The sequence below is a fragment of the Zalophus californianus genome, chromosome 3 (assembly GCF_009762305.2).
Source record: "Zalophus californianus isolate mZalCal1 chromosome 3, mZalCal1.pri.v2, whole genome shotgun sequence".
Lineage (NCBI taxonomy): Eukaryota > Metazoa > Chordata > Mammalia > Carnivora > Otariidae > Zalophus > Zalophus californianus.
The window spans coordinates 151,046,727-151,071,736 of record NC_045597.1 but is presented as its reverse complement, the minus strand read 5'-3'; the positions used below and the strand labels follow the sequence as shown (position 1 = coordinate 151,071,736).

Here is a 25,010-nt window from a genome sequence, read left to right as displayed (position 1 = left end):
AACACAAACTGATAGACAGAGATTGCAAATTGGTGGTTATAGAGGCTGGAGGTGGGAGGGGATGGGTGTACTGTGCTTTTTAAGTTTAAATAAACTGCATAAAAATTATTTTTAAAAGTACACTCAACATTATATAACCTATGATGAAAGAATGTGAAAATATTTCATTAAAAATGGTAAGTATGAAAAAAGCAAACAAAAAACATGCAAGAAACTTTAGAAACAAAACAAAACAAGAAAAATTCCCAGCCCCCACAGCCCAGCTGTACAATATTCCTCATGAAGCTGATCACCCTTGCTGATGTGATTTGCATTTACTCTGAACCTCCCTGCATTTTTCTTCCTCTCATTCAACATTGACTCTAACAGGGTTATTTGTAGATTATTCTCTTAATAGACAAAATCTTCCTGAAGGCAGAAATTACGTTTTATTAAATTTGAATCCCTCTGTGTCTTGAATTCTCCAAGGTTTTGATAGATGTCTGGTAAAAACAGAGTGAATAAATTTGAGTAAGTTTTAAAATGTCACTAAAATCATTCTTTATGAAAGAGGTAAAGCCCAGAGGAGATTGCTCTTAAGAAACTATTATGGGGAACAATATCTAGACAAATCATAGCATGAATCAAAGATAAAAGAAAAGTTAATATTCAGTAATTATTAATCTCTTTCTCACTCATAGTTTGGTCCCATGGATGATAGGTGACCACATGGGCAGGTAAGAATGGAAAATTCTAGTGATTATGTGGAAGAACTGAAAATCAGATCTTCAAATAATCCTCAAAAGTAATATTATCTCCAATCTCAAAGACATAGTCATAAAACAACTTAAATATAAATTATTTTTAAAATATAAATTATTTAGTGCTAGAACATTTTCATGAGAAGAAGATAAAATGTGGGGAACCTGGGTGGCTTAGTCGGTTAGTTGTCCAACTCTTGATTTGGGCTCAGGTCATCATTTCAGCTCGGGTCATGATCTCAAGATCATGGGATTGATCCCCAAATTGGGCTCTTCACTCAGTGGAGAGTCTACTTCTCTCCCTTTTCTCTTGCCCCTCTCCCTGCTCATGCACACTTTCTCTAAAATAAATAAATAAATCTTTAAAAAATGGAAAAAAGAAAGAAAAGGAAAATGCTTGATATTTCATAAATAAATTTATATTAAAAAAGACTACATTTTTGTATGAAAATTTCAGATGCATTTGCAACTCCTATACTGATCATTTTCTCAGTGAGCAACATGACATTTTAGTAATAAACCTTCTCAAATTGGCATAATGTAAGTGTTCTGTTTGTCTATCTCTGTATAATAAACCACATCAAAACTTAGTGGTTTAACAATTTATCTTTCATGGTTCTGGGGGTTGATGAGCTCAGCTGGGCAGTTCTCACTGTATGTATTTCATATAATTGTAACAGATGGCAACTAAGGCTAGAGTCATCTGAAGGCATCTTCCCTTACTATCTGGCACCCAAGCTTAGGATGGCTGAACAACTAGAAATAGGTAGTCAAGCATCTCTCTCCACCTGGCTAGCTTGTGCGTTCTTGTAAGAGACTCAAGGTAGAATGACTTCTTATGAAGTGGACTGACTTCCTCAGAGAAACTATTTCAAGAGAGCCAGGAGGAAAGCTTCAAAGCTTCTAGGATTTCATCTTGGAAGGCATATAGTGTCACTTCTGTTATAATCTAATGGTCAAAGTAATCATAAGCTAGCCCAGATTTAAGGAAGTAGAGGAATAGTCTCCACCTCTTAATGGGGGGAATGGCTTGTGGGTACAAGAAGGTAAGAATTGATGGTGGCCATTTCAGAGCCAGCTACCTCAGTAACATTCTTGAGAATATATAAATCCAACTTCTTCTTTTTTTTAAGATTTACTTATTAATTTTTAGAGAGAGAGAGAGAGAGAGAGTGCATGCAGGGGAAGGGGCATGAGGAGAGGGAGAAAAACAGACTTCCTGCTGAGCAGAGCCCAAGGCAGGGCTTCAGGGCTCCATCTCAAGATCCTGAGATCATGACCTGAGCAGAAATCAAGAGCCAGAGGCTCAATTGACTGAGCCACACAGGCACCCCTAAATCCAACTTCTTAAATAAAGAATGACTGTCCCATAAGAAAACCTAAATCTAACTTCCCAATGAAAATTGAGAATGGAGAAACATAAACAGATTCATAGTTCTGATTATTTGATTTTCAGTATACGTTTATATTAAAAATGTATCTGTATTCTGTTTCAAGAACCTAGCATTTGGCCAAAGGATTATGTGTACTCTTGTTAACCCAGTGTGGTTCCTGAACCAGCAGAAATGTTGGAAATGCAGAATATCAGATCCTGCCCCAAAACTATTGAATCAGGCATGTATTTTAGCAAGATGCCCAACACATTCATATGCACATTAAAGTTTTGGGAAGTGCTGACTTGGACCATATTCATACACTAGTATACACAGGGTATCCTTACACTTCTCATCTGAAGAAACCTAGAAAACATGAAGTATCCTTCTTCCAACTTTGGAGCAGAGAAGTATTGTACATTTAACTTTGGTTTTAAGTGGAAAAAATAGCTAAAACTTGACTGCCCCTATAAAATCTTTGACAAGTTAGAAACTACATGTGTGGAGTGGAAATCTTGTTTTTATCTGGGACATCAAGGATTATCACTATGTATGTGGGAAAATGTTTGATCTGTGACATTTTTTTTTTTATATAAGTAGGGAAGCTGAGACAGACCCAAAAAGGTGCAAAGAACTTCAAAATAGATAATAAGTACCTTATGTACATTTAGCTAGTTATATATAAAGTCACATGGAAATGTTTTTTGCTATTATTAGTGAATTACTTAAAATATATTTTTGGGCAGGACAACATCACAATCTTGCAAGTTAACTTGCTGTTATTTACCAATGTCTTCAGATTAAATGAAAGCAAATTTAAAACCAAAAATGTCCTTTTTAAATAAATAAAATTAACTTTTGAGAACATACCATTTTCTTCCCAAAATATGTTCAATCCATTCACAATCTCTTGCTTGTTTCTTCTTAACTCATCACTCATTTCTATGATCTTAATTATAAAACATAAAACACCTACAAGAAAGTTCTTAAAAATCAAATCAGTTCAACATTAAAGATAATTTTTAATTTGCCAGCCATTACTTTGTCTTGCTAGGAAATATATTTGAATACTGAAGTCCTTTATAAATAAAACTATTTCATTTAAGGAACAGCTAGAAACTTTAGGTTGGTTTCAAAAAGGCCCCAGATACAAGCCTAGATTACAACTTAAAACACCTGATTTAATAATTTTCTAAAAAGAGATTGAATGATTTTCCTAGTCTGTGAGATACTCAAAAGAATTAGCTGCAATTACATTGACTTCTTAGTAAAGAAAGGAAAGGCAAATCACCATAAATTAGCCAAATGAGGAGAGACCTCTTTTCCACTTTAATTCTATTATGGCATCATCTCAGAGATGAGGGCCTCAATACCTGTCAAACAGACTCTCTTCATTACTACAGAGCCTTTATCTCTTTCCATTTGGATCACTTACACTGTCTGAATTCTTAAGTAGCTTGCTAACTTGTTCTGCTTTTAACTTGGCTGCAGTCTTCTGAACCTTACTGTGAACTTCCCTGCTTAAAAATTTAATGAAGGGGGAAATCGGAGCGGGAGACGAACCATGAGAGACTATGGACTCTGAGAAACAAACTGGGGGTTCTAGGGGGGGGATGGGTTAGCCTGGTGATGGGTATTAGAGAGGGCACTTATTGAATGGAGCACTTGGTGTTATAGGCAAACAATGAATCATGGAACACTACATCAAAAACTAATGATGTAAGGTATGGTGATTAACATAACATAATAAGAAAAAAAGAAAAAAAAATTTAATGGTTTCCCACAGTCCTTATGATAAAATTTTCCAAATCCTTTGAGCGCCTGGATGGCTCAGTTGGTTAAGCATCTGCCTTCAGCTTGGGGCATGATCCCAGGGTCCTGGGACTGAGCCCTGCATCCTCAGGCTCCCTGCTCAGCAAGGAGTCTGCTTCATCCTCTCCTTCTGCCCCTCCCCCTGCTTGTGGTCTCTCTCACTCTCTCTCTCAAATAAATAAATAAAATCTTTAAAAAAATTTTTCCAAATCCTTAGAGGCCCAAGACCCTTTATGAACAATGTACTGCCTATTATTCTAATCCAATCTCCATTTACTCCTCAAGATCCAATGATGTAGAATTCCCTGCATTCATCAATGTACTGACACATGCTATTCCGTCTGCCTGAAATACCCTTCTTTTCTTTCTTCTCCCAGATAATTCCTTATCGAGGTTCAGCTTACTAGTTTTTTCCACAGGTTTCTCCAAGTTGGAGTGGGTACCCCTTTATGCTTCCATAGTACATACTATATATCCTCCTAATATTCATATTGTACTGCAATAGTTTTCTCCTCTAGAGGGCAAAGAATGTCTTTGTAGTCTGTGTTCAGCACTGAGTGTGACACTCAGTAAATGTTATTGAATAAACGAAGAAATGAATATACAACTAAAGTAGAGATGGAAAGGTTTGTTTTAGTGCTTTCTAGTCCAGTTTGAGTAGGGTGTAAGAAATCTAACCCCCCACCCCGGATTAGTTTAAAAGATTTTATGGAAAAAGTGACCTAGTTCAGAGGCACTTAAATATGGTCAACAGTAATGTAGTAATAATTAACTGAAAAGAGGTTATTCTTTTCAGGTCCTGCTAATTAATGTTCAAGACAAAACAGGAAGAAACAAAATTATGGAATGTTAGAAATGATTGTGCACTTGGGGGTCAAGTTCAGCATCTTCATTGCAGAGATGAAAAATAATGAGCTTAAAGAAATGGATTTGAGATTGTTGGGGAACTTTGATATAGGATAGGGCAGTGGTTCAAATTTGTGTGGCTCAAATTTGATAACCACTGGGACAGCATTTTAAAAACTAGAGAAAGGATCATTATATTAATTTGTAGCAGTTTAAGGAGGAATAAAAAGTGTAATAAAAAATAAGCAGAGAAAACAATCTCAAGGCAGCAGTGGTGAGAATTAAGTGGTGTGTTGCTACTATTACTGGGAACAATAAAGGATTTGAAGATTAAAAATTTTTTAAGTTTAGGTGAGACTAACCAAAAGATCTAGACTAAGGTAACAGTTAGCTCTTAATTATTCATGCTTATAAAGTAATTGACAATATCAAGTCATTTTTTTAAATTTGGCTTTGCAGTAAAATTTATTCTTTCAGTACTTACCTTTGTTTTGTTTATGGTAATAACATTTGAAGTAGAAATAGTAGAGTAACTAGATTATCTGTGGGTACTGAGGCAAATCATTTAATTATTCATCTGTAAAATTGTTTGGATTAGACCACCTCAAAGACTCTTTTTATTAACTACGAATCCACCAACACTGGTTTGCCATAATCAGTCTACAATGCTCCAATTCCAATAACAAGTCTAATTCATTATAAATACCTTAATATCATTATTGGTATTTTACTTTGCTTGGCAACTTTGGTTTTTAAGTTAGTGGGTCAATATTTGGGTGCCCAATAAATCGGTCATATTTATGTTTTTAGTTAAGAAACGCAGGCTGCTGGTGAGATAGATTGTAATCCCTACAATCCCAGCCCCAAAATCTGGGTAAGATCACAGAGAATCAAATAGCCAGTGTAAATAACGACAAAAACCTGTCCATCGGAATTAAGGCCTAACATTATCAGTAGGTTAAATAAACGTAACTTTGTAGGCACTGCTGGACCATGCATGGCTATCTTCAAGGCAAAAGGTCCAACATCGGGAGGCCTCCAGGCCTCGCCTCTGCATGGCTTTGGCATCACTTCTGTGCTATAGCTATAGCTGGGATGCTAAGTTAGGCCCTTGAGTCTCAAGAGCTCTTTGGAAAATCCACACCCTGAGAGTTCTCCCTCTCCCCAGGCAAACCCCAGCCTCGTGAGAAAAATGGGCAATTTAGGGTAGGCTTTTCTTTCTCTCCAGATGTCCTCCCCTCGCCCTTGATGCCCAGCGCCAGCCTCCCAAACTGCAGCGGCCGTTACCTCCATCCTGGGAGCCAGGGCTTCGCCGTCGCTGCCGCCCGCTCCAGCCATTTTGTCCCGTGGGGCCACGGCTGCTGCAAGGGCTTGTGGGGGGATGGGGAGGGCAGCCGGTGCAGCGCGTGGGGGCGGGGCTCCCGCGGCCTCCTAGGGAGCCAGGAGGCGGGGCCCCAGCTGAACCAGCCCGGATCCCACCCACCAAACTCCCTTGGAGAAAATGCTGCAGCCCAAGGTTGAGCTAGCATTCCTTACAGTGGTGCCAGGGAGTGCTTGGTGCGCTTTTCCCCCCAAATACTTTTGTTGACCTTAACGACTCTATAGGGCCTATTTCTCATGGCAGGCAGTGTAACAGTGGTAAAGAACACGAGTTCTAGGGATAGAGTCTCAATAGTACCTACAAATCCTAAATTTGTTGTGAAGATTAAATGGAGATCATACAAGCTAAGTAAGTGCTCGTGTATCCAGCAGATAGGTAGTAAATACCTGCCGTCATTACTACTAGCCTGACTGCGCACAATCCAAGGCTGCAAAGAAAAAGCAAAGTAAGTTTATTCATCTTAGAGGCTGTGATAGGATCTCTTCCAACAATTGACTTTTATCAGCTAGAAAATGAGTCCTAAATTTTGCTTAGCGCTGGTACAAATGTGTGATGCAAATTTCGTCTTCTGTATCTCTGTGGGCGTCCCCTTCCTCAGTTTACCCAGTAATTTAAAGAATTACTCTCAGAAATGTCTCCTAGAGAAGGGCCCTAAGCTTTCAAAGGGGATAATGGAAAAAATATAGTATTTAGGTTATTGGTAAGAGGATCATGTTGGCAGGGAAAAAAGGCTTGACTACAGGTAGAATTCCATGTATCACAATTTGTACCTCTTAACACAAGGTTCTTAAGAATTGAAAACTTCTTGAGAATTACGGGAGATGACACTGAGTATGGAGATAGTGTAACCAGTATAACACATCTTACTTTATAAAACAAATATATCATTAAAAAATGTTTCAACTTTTTGTAAATCAAGTGTTTTGGTACACTATGTGTGGAACCTAGTTTTTTAAAGGACATAATGAATAATCTTAACCTAAATTTTCTGTTAAATCTCTGGATCTTCCCATTTTCTCTGACAAATGTTGACCCCAAAGCCCAATAATTTCCATATATGAGATAGCAATTTCTAAACTGTTACCGCAAGAGAAATGGCAGGATTTTGAAAGCTAAACTTTCTTCCTCTAAACTTCATTTTCTTTCTCCCACTCCATCTCTCCATCCTACTTTAAACAACATGGACAACTTCTGTCAGATATGCCAGCTCAGTCTTTGATTGATTTCTCTCTGCACAGGACTAATCCAATGTATTAGTCCACTCAGGCTGCCATGATTTAATACCACATACTGGGTGGCTTAAAAGAACAACAGACATTTATTTTCTCATGGTTCTGGAGACTAGAAGTCCAAGATCAAGGTGCCAGCATGCTTGGTTTCTGGTGAGAGCTCTATTCCTGGATTATAAAGGGCCACCTTTTCTCTGTATCCTCACATGGGAGTTGGTGGGGAAAAAAGGAGAGAGCGTGAGCAAAAGCTCTGATGTCTTTTCTTACAAGGGCACTAATCGAAGCATGAGGGCCCTTACCCTCATGACTTCATCTAAACCTAATTACCTCTGAAAAAGCCCCATCTCCAAATTCCATCACAATGGGGTTAGGACTTCAACATACAAATTTTGGGGACACAATTCAACCCACAGCCCTTAGTAAATCAACCACCTAAGAATACTAGGTATTGGGGTTTACAACCAATAATTATTATGAAGGCTGGTTCTTTTTTTTTTTTTTAAGATTTTATTTATTGACAGAGAGAGACACAGTGAGAGAGGGAACACAAGCTCGGAGTAAGAGAGGGAGAAGCAGGCTCCCCGCTGAGCAGGGAGCCCGATGTGGGGCTCAAACCCAGGACCCCGGGATCATGACCCGAGCCAAAGGCAGACACCTAACAACTGAGCCACCCAGGCGCCCCTGAAGGCTGGTTCTTGAGAATAAATTGAATAGTTGACATTAGTTTAAGTTTTTGAAATTTTTTTATATATGGAAATCAGTGAAGCTTCACTTATAAAATAACTAACACATGATAGTACAAAGATGGTTTAAAAACTGACTCATATTATTTTATTACCAAATCAATTTCAATAGTAACAAATTTTCTTAAACATATTTAATCAGGTAGTTTCTGGAAGATGGGTTAAATGATGAAAAAATGGGCGACCATGAACACACCCTTTAACTTCATTTCCAAACTGGTCCTTCATTCTGTAGATAATGTCTTGGACGTCCTCTTTGGATAAGTACATGGGCAACTGTCTAGATAGACGCACTGCTTCTCCCTGTGAAGAGAAAGCCATATGTTTTACCATGATACACCTGAAGCAGAAAACATGTTATTCCTGGCAAGAAAGAAGACAGAAAATAGATTATATTCTTATTATTCATTCACTCACATATTAAACACAAATTATGTGTTAGTCACTATTGTAGGTTTTACACACAGTAGAGAATAAGACAAACATCCTTGCTCATGTGAAATTTATATTCTAGTGTGGAGAAACAAAACATAAAAAGACAAAAGAAAATTTTGGGGCACCTGGGTGGCTCAGCCAGTTAGGCATCCAACTTTTGATTTCAAACGCAGGTCATGATCTCAAGGTCATGGGATCGAGCCCCATGTTGGGCTCCACACTGGGCATCGAGCCTGCTTGGGATTTTCTCTCTCCCTCTGCCTCTCCCCACACCCCCCTCTCCCTCTCTTAAGGAAAAAAAAAAAAAAAAAAAAAGAGTCCTGACATGAACAGGAGGTAGAGTCAAAACCTGTTGATGAACTGGTTATGAAGGATACAGAATCAAGGATCATGTCCACATTTTTGGTATGGTGATGCTGTTTTCTGAGATAGGAAAAACTGAGCATTTAGGCGTAAATGGTATTAGCAAAGCTGGTTTCTTTAAAGATTTATTAAAAAAAAATTGTACTTCAGAGCTTGAGCCTAACATTATTCTAACTACATACCCTCTCCCATTATCTTTCCAACCACCCTACTCCTTTCCAACTAAACCTATTCTTTTCTTCACTTTGACTTTTCATCTCCTCAGTCCCTCCTTATTGCTCTGGCCCACGAGCACCCTTCTTGTCATCTTTCCCTATTTAAGGTACAGACAGTAAGACATTAAGGATACTATTTCTAGCTTCCTGTATTCCTTTTTGATTCCTACTAGAACATAATTCATCTTTATATTCCTCTAGGACCTAACACAGTTTCTCGTATACATTACGGGTTCAAATGTTCTTGTTCTACCATATTCATCTTGTAATCCCTATACTTGGATAAACTGTACACGTACTGTTGGAAAATCACCAAACTATCCTGGCTGGATCCAATACCAATGTTAGCTCTTATGAGTGCTCAATGCCATTTGGACATCTTAGTCTTCTCTAATCAATCTTCTCTTACAGTACCTACAGCTCTTATTTTTAGATCTTTTCTCTACACTCAAAAATCCCCAATGCCTCCCCAGTCTCCTCACTCTCAGCAGATAACTTCTACACCTTCATCACATGTATCATGCATGACTTCTCTCAAGTTTACCTCCAAATAGTTTAACTTCCACTTTCCCTCTCTTCTGCTCTTGACTGAGAGAAGTTTCTCCTTTCTAAAACTTCTATCATTATTCCATCTTCCTTCCTGACTCTTTTGGAACATCTGCTCTCCAATCTTTTATGTCAGTCTTTTCCACCAACAACACAGACAAGCTAATCTCTCTTTTTTTCTTTTTACCACCATATGACTTGTTGCCTACACTTTTTCACTAACTTCCCCACTCTTTAGCCATTGGTAAGTCTTCCATCTGGACTACTTTTCTATTATCACTGCCATCTAGCAGCCATTCCAGATGGTCTTCAAGCAACTATTACTCTATAAAGAATCTGATACTATGTTCTCATTTTTAAATTTCTTTCCTCCCTTGACCTTTATTATCTACCCCTCCACTGGTTTTTCTTTTACTCTCCTATCTTTATTTCTGATTCATCTTATTCAGCTTGACCTTAAATGGAAGTATTCCTATAGATCTTACAGAAGTTCTTTTTTTCCTAAACTCTCTTCCATAACAATCAATCCACAACTGACTTAATGTAATGAGAGGTATAATATTAGTAAAAATATTTATATCTAATCCCAACCACTCTTTTTGTTATTTTTGAAATAATATTTTTTCCTACATGGCTTTTCAATACACAAAACACTACCCTCAACTCCTTCAACCTTCATTTAAGTTTATACTACCTCTTTTACAAGAAAAGATTCCTTTGAAGTCATTAGAAACTATCAGTGTTAAATCAGAGGGGGAGACGAACCATGAGAGACTATGGACTCTGAAAAACAAACTGAGGGTTCTAGAGGGGAGGGAGGTGGGAGGATGGGTTAGCCTGGTGATAGGTATTAAAGAGGGCACGTACTGCATGGAGCACTGGGTGTTATACACAAACAATGAATCATGGAACACTACATCAAAAACTAATGATGTAATGTATGGTGATTAACATAACAATAAAAATTAAAAAAAAAACTATCAGTGTTAAACTGCTCACACAATAGGCTAGGAAGTTCCACAAGTCAAAGCTCTTGAAGGACTTACAGAATGCTACTGAATACAATCTTCAGAAAGGGTAAAAAGTGGACTTTCCTGAAGTCTGACCCTCAGAATACAGTGGGTACACATCATGATTATAGTCTAAACAAAAGTGGCCCATTTTTTTTTTAAGGGAGAAAACAAGTATTTACATTTGGTTTGTTTTTGAAATAATACCAAACTTGAGGGATAGAACTTCAAACATAGAGACATTCACTATTGTTTTCCAACCACCATCCTATACTTGGGACATTTAAAACCTTATAATCTTCCTCCATCCCCTATTACTTCAGAACTTATTTTTTAACCCACTGTTATATTTCTCATTGGGGTAGATATTCCTAGGTAACTAAAATTTCCTTTTATTCAATAATACATCTTTCACTTTTCTTCCCTTTTTGCTCTTAAAGAGATCAGGGATTGAAATCCCATTGTAGTTCTTTATAGACAGGTATTTGGTATAAAGAGAGAAATTTTGAACCCCTTCTTAAAAATCAGAAAGAACTTCACTATAAAGGGTCTCATGCATTAAGGCTCTTTCTCAATATGCACTCAAGAAATAATGTTAGAGTAAGGATCCATTATAGAGTTTACTACAACCAGTCTATGATATGAAATTTTTAATGGAGATTTCTTTTTTTAGTAGTATTTCTTCTTAGAAACAGATAATAAACCTTATAGAAACTTTATTATTTTGAAAATTTACTATTTTATTAAGAAACAGTTAAGTATGTTAAAACCTAACCAATCTACAAAATCTAATAATGCATACCTCTAAATAACTTATCACTTTGCGAGGTCTACACTCATAAACTTCCTTTGCATTTTTGTTTAATATAGCATTAAGAATTTCTTTTAAGTCCATCACTCCATAGAATGGGAGACAATTAGCCATTTCTTCTATTTCCAAGTAGTCTTCGGCAATGGAAACGCCTGAAAGAAAAATAAATAAAACCACATGTAGATAGTTTTGTTTAAATTATATTCCAGAAAATGTCCATTAAAAACAAAATCACTGTTAAAACATTTAGTGAACCTTCCTTAGAATTTAATATAGTCAGGACAAAGTTTTGTTCCTTATTTGGAAAACAAATAATAATTTCCCATAGGATTTCACATTAAGTCATAAGTGCTCATAGACACAACATGTGCTTTATATCATTTAATTTAATCTTAGTTATTGAACTTCTGTTCCCTACATTTGTTTAGAACATTTCTTACTTTGGAGAGAAAATGGAGTCCCATGATATTTATTAAAATAAAACTGGTTTAAGTGTTTTAACAACTGCTGCTGTTCAAATTCTATTCTACTAGTTTAGTACTAACTTAAAGGCCTGAATTATTTCTATGATTATTTTAACTTACAAATTATAAAAATACTCACATAGTAATTTATTTTTTCCAGTTTTATTGAGATATAATTGATAAACACTAAGTTTATGGTGTACATAGTATTGATTTGACACACTTATATATTGCAAAATGATTACTACTATAGTAACTTATTAATATATTACTAATTTGAGAGAATGAAATACTGTTTACTCAGTACTGTTGACTCAAAATATTTTAGTAAAACAATATTTAAAACTGACATTATTTATTAAACTACTTTAAATAATTTAGTGATTAAAATAAAACTAAAAACCAGCTACATGATTAGATATATAATGGGGTAAAATACCCAAGACAGCATAAATTCCAAAGGATCAAATCTGGCTTTAGAATGCATTTTAAGATGTTGCAAAATAGCAGATATTTGACTTCTTTGACTCTAACCGTGTAACAGTGTTCTTAATATTTAAGTCCACCCATGACACCCAGAATTAAGAAAATGAGACAGTTCAATGTTGGGTAAGTGGTAGTTATCAACAGATGAATAAAAAAAAAAAAGGAGTGATGTAGCCTGAAGAGTTTCAGATCCTGAGATGTCAGTGATCCTATCCCTAATCTGTTTCCAATTACAGATCACTTCCTTGACCTAGATAAGATGCAATGGTGGTACAATAAACAGAGCAGGCATCCCTGGAAACAACTGGAGAGTAAGAGAAGATCTATAATCAAGCATTAAGGAATAAAACACAGAGTCTGGTCAAGGGAGACAAAATGAGAATTTGAGCAACCAGGGGAACTTAAATGGGACTTGAAACAGGATTTACACAGGCAAAGAGGAAGAAGCAGAATATTATAGTTCACATCTTTTTACATATATAGATAAGGATATTACAAAAATATTAGCCCAGACTTTTCACTATTGCTGGTTCTTTACCTTTTATAGAACAATTAGAGGGAAAAGTCTAATATAGCGACTACATTTGCCCTGGAAAATCATACACATTTCACAGAATTACTTGTGGATATGGGTAAAGTATTTGACAACAGATGAAGAAATTGAGGAATATTTTAATCACCGTGTTTGCAAAATTCTGATATGGAAAACTTATAGACATTTGGAACCATGTAACAATAAACTTTCAAGAATTCTCCATAAGATTCTGTGAAATGCTTCCCAATTTTCAGGGCAAATACTCCAAATGAGTAAGTAGTTTGATAAGTTTTCACTTCTTAAAATACAGAATTCTTATTGATGTAGAACATAAAACTATTCCCATGAACAAACAAAATTCTTAGGATCACATTCAGAATCTTTTCCCTTAAAGTCAGATGTATTCCTCCTCTCTTTTAAATGTCCTTATCATTCAAAGATGTTTTGTGACAACTGGAGAACTGCTCATCCAAAGTTAGTCCAAGACAAGAAACTCAGGAAGAGGAGACATGGTCTTTAAGAAAACATAACATAAAAATTAGTGAAGGAAAAAAAGGCTTTTTAAAAGAGGAAAACATGAGAGTTTTTAATTTGATCTGTTATGCTAAGATAAATAATGCTGATCACAATCTAAGAAAAATTAATTCCAATCAAAATCAAGTCAGTTTGCAGATGACTCTTACTCACTTTTATATTGTTGGTGCCTTGCAAAGTACCTGGCATTCAACAAGACTTAAAAAACACTATCCACAAGCTAAGAGCTAAAAGCGTCTGTCAGACAGAAACTTAGCGGGTAACTCAAAAATAAACATGTTCTTGGAAAAGACAGGGAAGTAGTTATCCTAACCTTAAAAAAAATTGCTGTGATAACATTTTTCATGAAAAAAATGGCACCTGCCAGCAATACCACATACTTAATTAGAAAAACAGATTGAGAAAAAAATATCTTATTACACACATACCTATACACACCCCTTGCTTCACATTTCAAATAAATTAAAAAGATACTGGGGTCTCAAGGAAGAAAGATTTCTGGGAGGACTAAATGGCTAAAAGAAATGACTGAAAGGGGTATGAAGATGGGAAGAAAAGAGAATATTCGAACACCTACCAGCAAACTTCACTGTGCCTTGACTTTTCCATCTATAAAATGGAGACAGTAACAGAACCTACTTCATAGGGCTATTAGGAAGATTAAATAAATTAATACATTTACTATTTAGAATAGTATCCTGTACATTATAATTATTCGATAATAATAATTAGTTGTTATAATGAGAAAACATTGAGGCCACTCCAAATCTAAACATCCAAGACTGAAGTAGAAGGTATGAAGTTCAGGTGTTCCTAAAACGGCAAAGTGAGTAAAATTAAAGTTTGGAGCACCAAAACATTTTCTGTATGTACTTAATGTCATAGTTTTGTACAATTGTTTTTACTCATTTTCTTTTTATGTCTAAGTAAAACATTCCTATAAAAATCTTCAACACTGTTTTGGTTGAACTTTGTTTTTCTAGATCTTGATCATGACAAGTTTAGGAGCAGGCAGGAGAGGGGAAAATAGAATCATTCTTCATGGTACCCTTGATACCAGACGAAGGGAAAATAATAGGACAAGATCAGCCTAGGCAGTTAGGGCAGAAAACAGTTAAGTATGAGAGTTATGAAAGAACAGAGAAGGGACCAACCAGGAAAACAGAAGTCTCCTTCCCAGAAGGATTTACTTTTCTCTCCACCCAGTGAACTGCCATACAAAGAAAATAGTGTTATCACAGTCTTTTTAGCAAAGCAATGGAATCAAATCATTCACTCTCCAAATAGTAAGATTGCTGATGTTACAAATCTAACTGGCAAAACAGGAAAAGAGATGTCCATTTTTGTTAGACCTTTCCAATATACTACACATTTATTTCTTTCATCATCTAAAGGAGTTTTAAATAATTTAAACAAACTAGGCAGTTTGTATATTGTGACAAAAGATGTCAAAAATTACAATGAAACTACTCGATTAGTTATGAAAACAAAAACACAAGGTAATAGACTGAAAGGGATGTCAAACTTGCTAGTTTCAGAGATGACCTTTTTGAAATATGATTGTTTTTACATAGCTGACACGGTACTTTTGGTGAGGCAAAAATATACCCTGATATGTACATTATGAAACCCAAATGAAACTTCTGGAACAAGACTTATTTTTCTAAGTCAGAAAATAGTAAACCATATAATCATACCTGGTATCCATTTTATCTTGAAACCATTTGCTGTAAGCCGAGGATCAGACAGGTAAGTTGATCCACTATATCTCTGATCATCTGTGGTCATTTTACATAAAATCTCTAAATAATGAGATCCATTAAAAAGACTGAAAAAGAAATTATGGTCCTTTAACTTACTAAATATGTAAAGTGAAATAAAAGGATTTATGGAAAAAAGTTAATGCAAGGGCCCTTTAAAAATGATCAATAACCAAAATACAAAGATGTAAGTAGCCCTGTGAGAAACTTTACTTTTTTACATCTCTGTTATATCTTTTAGAAGACCTACTATACACAGTATACAGAAAGAAGAATGGACATAAAAGAAAGTTTCTTTCTTTTAGAACATTACAAACTAAATGTGAAATCAAAAACTGTGCTCTCTCTATATAACACAAATGAAAACTTTATTTATAAATAATGCCATTGTTATATTATTATTATTATTGTATCATAAGGTTGTTTTGAAGATCAAAGGACTTAGTATAGTTCCTATCATATGGTAAGTCCTCAACAAACATTAGCCATTTTTGTTATTACTGAGCTCTTACTTTGTATTTTATAGAGATCTAAATTACTCCATTGAGAGATAAACTACACAATCTGCATTAGAACCATAGTGAGAAAACTGAGCCCAACCAATAGTTACCCTCTTTTCACTCAGTTTTGAAAAACTTAATTAATTGTGATGGGCATGTCACATTTCAAAAGAAGGGTGAAAACAATTTTGAATTCAGCTTTGTTGCTGTCCATGTTCAAATAAAAAAGATTTATTTTCAGGCTAGTATGGGCCCCAAATAATAGTTTTTAATGTATTTGTTTTTGAATAACAGAATATCACAAAGGAAAACATCTTTAAAAACATTTAATTTGTACAAGTACAAAATGATTTTTAAGATATAAATGAAAGTTCACAAATACCATTTAGAAAAGTAATCATGTTTAAAATTTCAGATACACCCTAGCTCTTTTTAAGGGAAGAAAGAAAAAGTACTATCAGATTTTTGAACGGTTTAATACAGCAAAAATCTGTATTAATTCTTTTTCTAATTTTCTGACAGTTTGCTAAACCAATCTTAAGAGAATACTATGAAAGATGCTGGATTTAGGTGAATGTGATTACTGTTGCCTTAATTAAAAAGACAGCTCTGACAAATGTTTTCCTGTGTCCTGGCATTTTTTTCCTTCTGGTAGCAGGGCTTTTTTTTTTTTTTCCCCAAAATACAGAATTATACTGTATTTTTATATGTATCAAGAGCAGATAATTAGAAGATGAAATTCAAAAAATAACCCCATTTATATTAGCATCAAAAACCAAAATACTTAGGAACAATTTTTCAAAAAAACAATACCCCTATACTGAAAACTACTGCTGAGAAAAACTAAAGAAGACTTAAATCAATGGAGACCATTGTTCATGGATTGGAAGATGCAGTATTGTTAAGATGGCAATTCTCCCCAATATGACCTACAGATTCAAAGCAATCCTAATCATAATTTGGTAGCAGGGCTTTTAGCACAATTGTATAAAAGATTTTTTATTTATTCTTGGGAGTTCTGAAACAGAGTTATCTAGTGATGTGTCCTAGAGAACAAACCCTCAATATCTTTCTAATTTCAGGTCTTTATCTTCTTTTCATACATATGATTCTCTCCTGTCAGACCACGAAAAGAAATATTAAAATAAAGAAGGGAAATGTTAATAGGCTGTTAGCTATTCATTTTTACACAAAACAATTTGCTCATGTAGGATATTAAAGGGAAATACCCCATTTTGCAATCTATAATAAAATCAGTTTGGGCAGCAATCATCAATGGATGAAACCATTAGATGGAAAGGTTGACAGGGAATTTTAAGGTATGAGAGCAGGCTGTCAGCGGCTGAAGCCAGTGATAAGTACCTTTTGATGTGATGAAATATGAAGCACATAGCACAACCTATTAAATAGTCATACCAGAAAGTAGAATCTAAATCTATTCAATCCTCCTGAGCTAACTTCTGTTTAAACATGGGAGAGGAAAAAACAAGTTGAACACTACCATGAGGAAGCAAAGGGACAATCTGAGACAACAGGATATTCTAACAAACAAGTGACTTAGTATCAACAACAAAGTTAATGTTGTGATATTTAGAAGAGATTTAAGAGACAGACAAAATGTAATAGCTGGATTTTGTTTAGATACAAATTAAACAATAATTTAAAAACTATAAAAAAGATATTTTGAGAAAATGAGGAATAATTCCAAGGAATTAATATTGTGAAAGATAGGAAAAAGACGTCGTGGGTAGTTAAGTCATTTTTAAGAGAGAGAAATCAAAATATGTTTGGGTGGGAATTGTCTAAAATAATTTTAGAGGGCACGTTCTGCATGGAGCACTGGGTGTTATACGCAAACAATGAATCATGGAACACTACATCAAAAACTAATGATGTATTATATGGTGATTAACAACATAATAAAAAAATTTAAAAAAGACACTTTAGGAAATAAAAAGAAAATATGTGTGTGTGTATATATGCATAATATACATATATATATATTTGAAAGGAAAAATAAACAAATGTGGCAAAATCTTGATAATTGTTGATAAAGGCATTCATTATATAATTCTATTTGGTGTTATGTCTGAAATGCTAAAGAATGTAAAATGACAGAGTCATGACAACCTAACTTCAAAATTATCCTAGGCAAGTCACTAATGTACAAGAGAACTGAGGTTGATATTTACTAACTTTAGAAGTAAACTACCTAGAGTACTCTATTTATTTAAAAACAATTCCATTAAAGATTAGAAAATCAAGTTTTAAAAAAGATTTCTTTAAATAAACTTTTCCCTACCAGAAAACACTTCCAACTTTTTACTTTCAGTTTCTAATCTAGTATGGATTGATAAATCTTTTGAGAGTTAAAAAAAGAATTATATTATTTCACCATACCTCTCTGTTAATATAATGGGCTTTTCCAGTGGCTCTGCAGGAAGTTTATGATTCTCAATAAGTCTTTTAAATAGCAGGGCTTCTTCCACTCTGTAAGGACTTAATAACATTATCTCTGTTTTGGATGTAATTAGCCACGCATCAGGAAACTTGAGATTGTGAAGCAAGCAAAGTTCCTCCTTCTCTTCTAAGTCAAATTTATGTTTCTCAAATTTTTTTTTTAAGTTTTCCATAGAAAAGGGGATCTGAACTATTTTAATGTTTTGGTTCTTTTTTTCAATTTGGGATTGAAAGAGGTCATCAAGTTTTGGCTGATTAGATAATGAAGTTTTCAATTTGTGCTTCTGTGCCAAATTCCATGCACTGGTGGGCTTTATCTTTTTTCTGCCATCCTTAAATGATATTTGTGGCTCCTTTTCAATGGCTCTCTTGATTTGCCTATTGTATCGTTCCAAATCTTTAGTAGCCTTCTCTTCATATCTGGGAATAAAGATAAAATAGAACTAATGAGGTCATAATCAGAAATGTATTAGCCATCTGAAGTAAATTTTATAAAAACCAAAGAGCTGGTGTTTCAAGTCTGATAATGATGAAGGAGCTTGTATTGGACTAACCCTCCCATATGTAACTATAACTCTGAGCAAAATACAGAAATCAACTATTAAAAATGGACATGGAAGAGCAAACCAAAAACAGGCAGATATTGGAATGATTCAACATTCAAAAAAGAGATCCATATTTATATAGCTTTTACCCAAAGGGCAGTCACCAGCATTAAAGGGAGTGGCAAAAAATCAAGCAATAAGCTACACTCTTTTTAAAAATTTTTAAAAATAATTTTTATTATTTATTTTTATTTCACATAATATTACATTATATAAGTTGCACTCTTACTAGCTTGAATAACTAGAACAGTTCCTTGCTTCCAAAACAACTGGAAATTGAAGGAGAAAATCCCAGAAAAGTCCAAATGTGGAAGCCTAGAGGAAAACAACTGCTAGAATGTTAAATGAGCTAAAGAGAGATTTTAGTGACTACCTGCTGCAGAGTAAATGGAATTTGGCGTTTGAATTCTATATAATTAGATGGCTTAATAAACACTTTGGGCTTTAAATTAAAACCGGATGAGGGCTACATCCTAGGGTAAGGGAAAAACTATGTGCTAGAACTAAGGAAGCTGCCCTAGGATTAAGAGCAAAATTTAAACAGTCTCTAAGGAAGTATAAAACAGGCTTCAGGGCGCCTGGGTGGCTTAGTCGGTTAAGCAACTGCCTTCGGCTCAGGTCATGATCCTGGAGTCCCGGGATTGAGTCCTGCATCGGGCCCCCTGCTCAGCGGGGAGTCTGCTTCTCCCTCCAACCCTCCCCCCTCTCATGTGCTCTATCTCTCATTCTCGCTCTCTCAAATAAATAAAAATCTTTAAAAAAAAAAACAGGCTTCAAGCTCAGTGTGATCTGTCAGTGACTTAAATAGTTGCAGAACAAACACCAACACTTTTCAGAAGAAGACAATAGAATCTAGTTTCTTTAACATATCACCCACAATGTCCACTAAATAATCAAAAGTTATTATTCAAGCAATAAAATGGGAAAATATGAGTCATGATCAAGAGAAGAAGTGGCCAGTAAAAACCAACCTTAACATGACTCAGATATTGGAATTTGGAGGAAAAAAAAAAGTTATTTCTTAAATAGGTGTCCATAAATCTTTAAGGACTTAAAGGAAAAGATAATCCTAATGAGAGAATAGAAGAGGAATTTAAACAGAGAAGGGAAATTATAAAAAAGAACCAAAGGGAAATTTGAGAGCTAAAATGTATACAGTATCTGAAATGAAAAATTCCCTGGGTAGGCTTAACAACAGATCAGAGATGGCAAAAGAAAGGGTCAACAAACTTGAAGACAGAGCAGTAGAAGTTATCCAATCCAAACAAAAGAGAGAAAAATGAAGATTAAAAAAAATCCCCGTGGCCTATGGTACAACAAGCCACCCAACATATATGTAATTGGGAGTCCCAGATAAAAAATATAAAAGTGAAGAGAGAAAAAAGAAGAACATTTGAAAAAAACTATGGATGACAATTAGGCAATCTGGATAAAGGAAACATTTTATAGATCCAAGAAAGTCAGTGAACCCCAAGCAGGATAAATACAAAGAAATCTATGGCTAGGTATATTAGAATCAAACTGCTGAGAAACAAAGACAAACAAAATCCTTGAAAACAGTGAGAGGAAAAAAAAAAAGACATTACAAAAAAAGAATACCACAAATGATGGATATAACTTCTCATCAGAAGCAATGTAGAGCCAGATGACAGTAAGTAACATCTTTTAAGTGCCAAATGAATCCAGAATTCAATGATACAAAGCAAAAATGTCTTCAAAAATGAAGATTATATAGACATTTTTGGATAAAAGAAAGCTTAGAATCTGTTGCCAGCATAAATGCACTATTAAGAGTTGACACCAGATAGAAACTGTGATCTATAGGAAAAAAAGGATAAGCACCAAAAATGCTATGTAGGTAAATAGCAAAAAAGGATCTTTAAAAAAAAACTCTCATTTCTTTGAAAGATAACTTTAAATTTTTTAAAAATAGCATTTTGACCATATGATTTCACTCATGTGGAATTTAAGAAACAAATGAACATAGAAGAAAAAAAAAGAGAGGGAGGCAAATCATAAGAGCTTCTTTTTTTAAAAGATTTTATTTACTTATTCATGAGAGACAGAGAGAGAAAGAGAGAGAGGCAGAGGGAGAAGCAGGCTCCCCAAAGAGCAGCGAGCCCGATGAGGGATTCGATCCCAGGACCCCAGGCTCATGACCTGAGCCGAAGGCAGACGCTTAACCATCTGAGCTACCCAGGCGCCCCTTGTAAGAGCTTCGTTAACAGAACAAACTGAGGGATGCTGGAAGGGAATTGGGTGGGGGGATGGGCTAAGTGGGTGATGGGTATTAAGGAGGGCACTTGTGGTAAGCACTGGGTTTTGTATGTAAGTGATGAATCACTAAATTCTACTCCTGAAACTAATATTACACTATAGGTTAACTAACTGGATTTAAATAAAAACTCCAAAAATAAATAAATAAATAAATAAAGCATTTTAAAGTGAGTTTTATATTCTATGTAGATATAAAATATATGACACCAACTGCACAAAGGACAAGGGTAGTAAGTGAAATTATACTTGCAAAGTTCCTATATTCTGTGTGTCTGGAACCCTATTAACTATAAACAGATTATGATAAATTAAGGATGTATAATATATTCCCCAAAGCAAAAAATAATGCAAAGCCAATAGAAGAATTAAAATTAAACATTAAATTATATTCTTTTAACGCTAAAGAAGGCTGCCTGTCTCCCACAAAAAGGAGGAACTGAGGAACAAAACAAAGATGAAACAAGAGAATGGTAGACCTAAACCTAACTGTATCAGTTATTACATTACATCGACTGAATATTCCAACTAAAAGGCAGAAATTGTCAGTGATTTTAAAAAGCAAAATCCAGGGCGCCTGGGTCGCTCAGTCGGTTAAGCATCTGCCTTCCCCTCAGGTCATGGTCCCAGAGTCCTGGGATCAAGTCCCGCATCCAGCTCCCTGCTCAGCAGGGAGCCTGCTTCTCTTTCTGCCTGCTGCTCCTCCTGCTTGTGTGCTTGCTCTCTTTGACAAATAAATAAATAAAAATCTTAAAAAAATAAATAAAATAAATAGAAAGCAAAATCCAACTATGTATGTCTACAAGAGTTACACTTTAGACATAAATACTAGTTTGAAAGTAAAAGAAAAGATACAACATGCAAATGGGTAAGCATAAGAAAGAATAGCTATTGTAATATAAGATGAAAGAATTATCAGTTTCCAAAACAAGAAATTATACAACAGATAATGAGGGAAAAATCATAATGACAAAAGGGGCTAACATCAGGAAGGCATACCAATCACAAATGTGTGATTTGTGTGTCTAAAGTATAAATAAATCCAGAATCATAGTTGGGAGACTTTAATACCCCTCTCTCAGTAATTGGAAGAACTAGACTAAAACATAAAGAACAGTAAAGCTATAGAAGATTTTAGGAATCTACCTTGATTAAACTGACATTTAGAATACTCTAACAGCTGCAGAATTCAGATTCCTTTTAGGTGTTATATACTTGGAACATTCATGAAGATAGATCATATGTTGGGCTTAATTCTCAGTAAATTTCAAAAGCATGAAATCTGACATAGTATTTTCCCCCTCCATGACAGAATAAATTAGAAGTCGATAAGATATTTAGAAATACCCTCAAATATTTAGAAACTAAATAACACATCTTTATTCGTAATAGTTCCAAAATGGAAACAACCCAACTGGAGACTGAATAAACAAATTGCAGTATATTTATACAACTGAATATTACTTATCAATTTCAAAGAATGAACTATACAAAGATATTCAACAAACATGGATGGAAATCACAACGTATTTTGTTGAGGAGAAGAAGTTAGATATAAAAGAGTACATGTTGAGGGGGCCTAGGTGGCTCAGCCGGTTAAGCATCTGTCTTTGGCTCAGGTCATAATCCTGGAGTCCTGGGATGGAGTCCCACATCCGGCTCCCCACTCAGCGGGGAGTCTGCTTCTCCCTCTGCCCTTCACTCTGCTTGTGGTCTCTCTCACTTGCTCTCTCAAATAAATAAAATAAAATAATAAATAAAAAAATAAAATAAAAAATAAAATAAAATATAAAATAAAATAAAATAATAAAATAAAATAAAATAAAATATAAAATAAAATAATAAATAAAATAAAATAAAATAAAATAAAATAAAATAAAATAAAAAAGTAAGAGTACATGTTGGGTCACCTGGGTGGCTCAGTCAGTTAGGCATCTACCTTTGGCTCAGATCATGATCCCAGGGTCTGGGGATTGAGTCCCGCATCAGGATCCCTGCTCAAGGGGCAGTCTGCTTCTTCCTCTCCCCCTGCCCCTCCCCCCGCTTGTATGCTCTCTCTCTCACTCTCTCAAATAAGTAGATAAAATCTTAAAAAAAAGAAGAGTATATGTTCTATGATTTTATATATATGAAGTTTAAGTACCAGCAAAACCAAAGTAGTGTGATAGAAGTCAAAACAGTGGCCGTGTATGGAAATTGGCTGATAAGTAGCATAAGTGAACCTTCTGAGGTGATTAAAGTATTCTGTATTTTGTTTGAGACAGTGGTTACATGGGTGTACACATATAAAAATGCACTGAACTATATATAGAGTTAAGATCTGTGTATTTCACAATGCTACATTTTACCTAATTTTAAAAACCATTTATGGAAGCACTGAAGATAAACACTAAAAAAAGAAAAAAGAAAGAAAAAAACTTATAAATAACTAAATAAAACAGTTAATTCTACATCTGAAGAACTCCTTACACATCTACTGTAACATCAACATGGAATAAACAATTTCCTGAGCACTACAAAAGAAAATCTGTACACAATACTCCATTCACTAATTATACTAGTAAAATTAAAGTCACTCTAATGATAGAAGGCAAAATAAAAATTTTATGATTAAATTTGTAATGGAGTCTAGCTAAATATTAATTTTTTCAGTTGTTATTTATTTCTCATTTTAGAGTCATCAGTGAAAAAATAAATTCAAATAAACTCAATACATCCAAACCATTTAATTTAATTCAGTTTCAAAGGTACAAGATAATGGACACTTTAAAATTATACTGGGTAAAAACTCGACATCTTTTGGGTTAATGAAACTTCTACAGCCAACCAAAGACAGTCTAGCATAGTGGTTATAGCAACCTTTTCTACAAAATTGAGATGCCTGAATCCCACCCTCAGATTTTCAAATTCTCCATGCCAGAGATTGAGGTTGAACAACAGTTTTTGAAAGGCTCCATGGATGATTCTAAAGCATACACCAAATTGAAAACTACTTTTAGGTGTTCAGTGAAGTGTATCAGTAAGAGCACAGACCCTGGAGATTGACTGGTCTGGTGCAGCCACTCAGTAGTTCTGCAAATCTACACAAATTATTTGATTTTTCTGTGCCTCAGGATAGTCATTTGTAATATATAGATAATCTACATTTACTTCATAGTTTTGAATAATAAAATGAGTTAAAATGTTTCAAGTATTTAGAATAATGCTTGGCACCACAGTAAATAATTATAAATGTTTGCTATCACTTTATATCAAGAAACACATCTTATAATGAATGGGGCACATGACTGACTAAAGGCCAGTAATTATTTAAGCAACTTTACTAAAAAAAATTTTTAAATGCAGTTTTAAATTTGAAACTGGAGAATTAATGCTATTTCTAATCTTACGTAACTCTTAAGAAACTGGTTTAATTCTATTGTAGGTAATATATACGAAACATTTTTAAGGAGAAATTTATATAGATAGGTGTTAGGAATGACATTCTTGGACGAACTGTATTAAATATTAAAATTGAGTAAGAGACAAGAGACCACATTATGTTGTGTAGTTTGTACTCAGTACATGTTTGTTAAATACAGAAATGTTAGCTGGGTAAGAATGTAAAAAAGACATTGTTTCACTGTAAACTAGATGAAAAATGCCTCTCTGGTTACTTACCAGGCTATATTCATAATTTTGTACATGATTTTCTCCCATTTCTATTTAGAATCTGAAGTTCTGGATTAGCTACATAAAACATAATTTTCAGTAGTTTACTTTCAATACATACTATAAGTAAATATTTTTAACTCTGGGACATTCCAATTCAAGATTTTTCCCTTATGGTGAAAAATGAGTTCAAGATGAAGGTCACATTTGTAATTATAATGTGCAAATTTTCACATA

At 34.7% G+C, this 25,010-nt stretch overlaps 1 protein-coding gene across 14 annotated transcripts in view; it reads right to left on the bottom strand.

The window, feature by feature from the left end:
- Positions 1-8,186: 8,186 nt before the first annotated feature.
- The window catches only part of PMS1 (PMS1 homolog 1, mismatch repair system component), a 76,562-nt gene continuing 59,738 nt past the window's right edge, over positions 8,187-25,010 (bottom strand). For 13 of the 14 annotated variants that reach the window (XM_027588736.2, XM_027588741.2, XM_027588728.2 and 10 more), the window contains 4 exons: positions 18,184-18,663; positions 15,221-15,351; positions 11,496-11,656; positions 8,187-8,427 (listed from right to left, as the gene is read on the bottom strand). In XM_027588736.2, coding sequence (XP_027444537.2) covers positions 8,263-8,427; positions 11,496-11,656; positions 15,221-15,351; positions 18,184-18,663 — 937 coding nt within the window. In that variant the 3' untranslated portion in view covers positions 8,187-8,262. The remainder of the gene's footprint in view (positions 8,428-11,495; positions 11,657-15,220; positions 15,352-18,183; positions 18,664-25,010) is intronic. The other variant, XM_027588742.1, reaches the window with a different exon arrangement.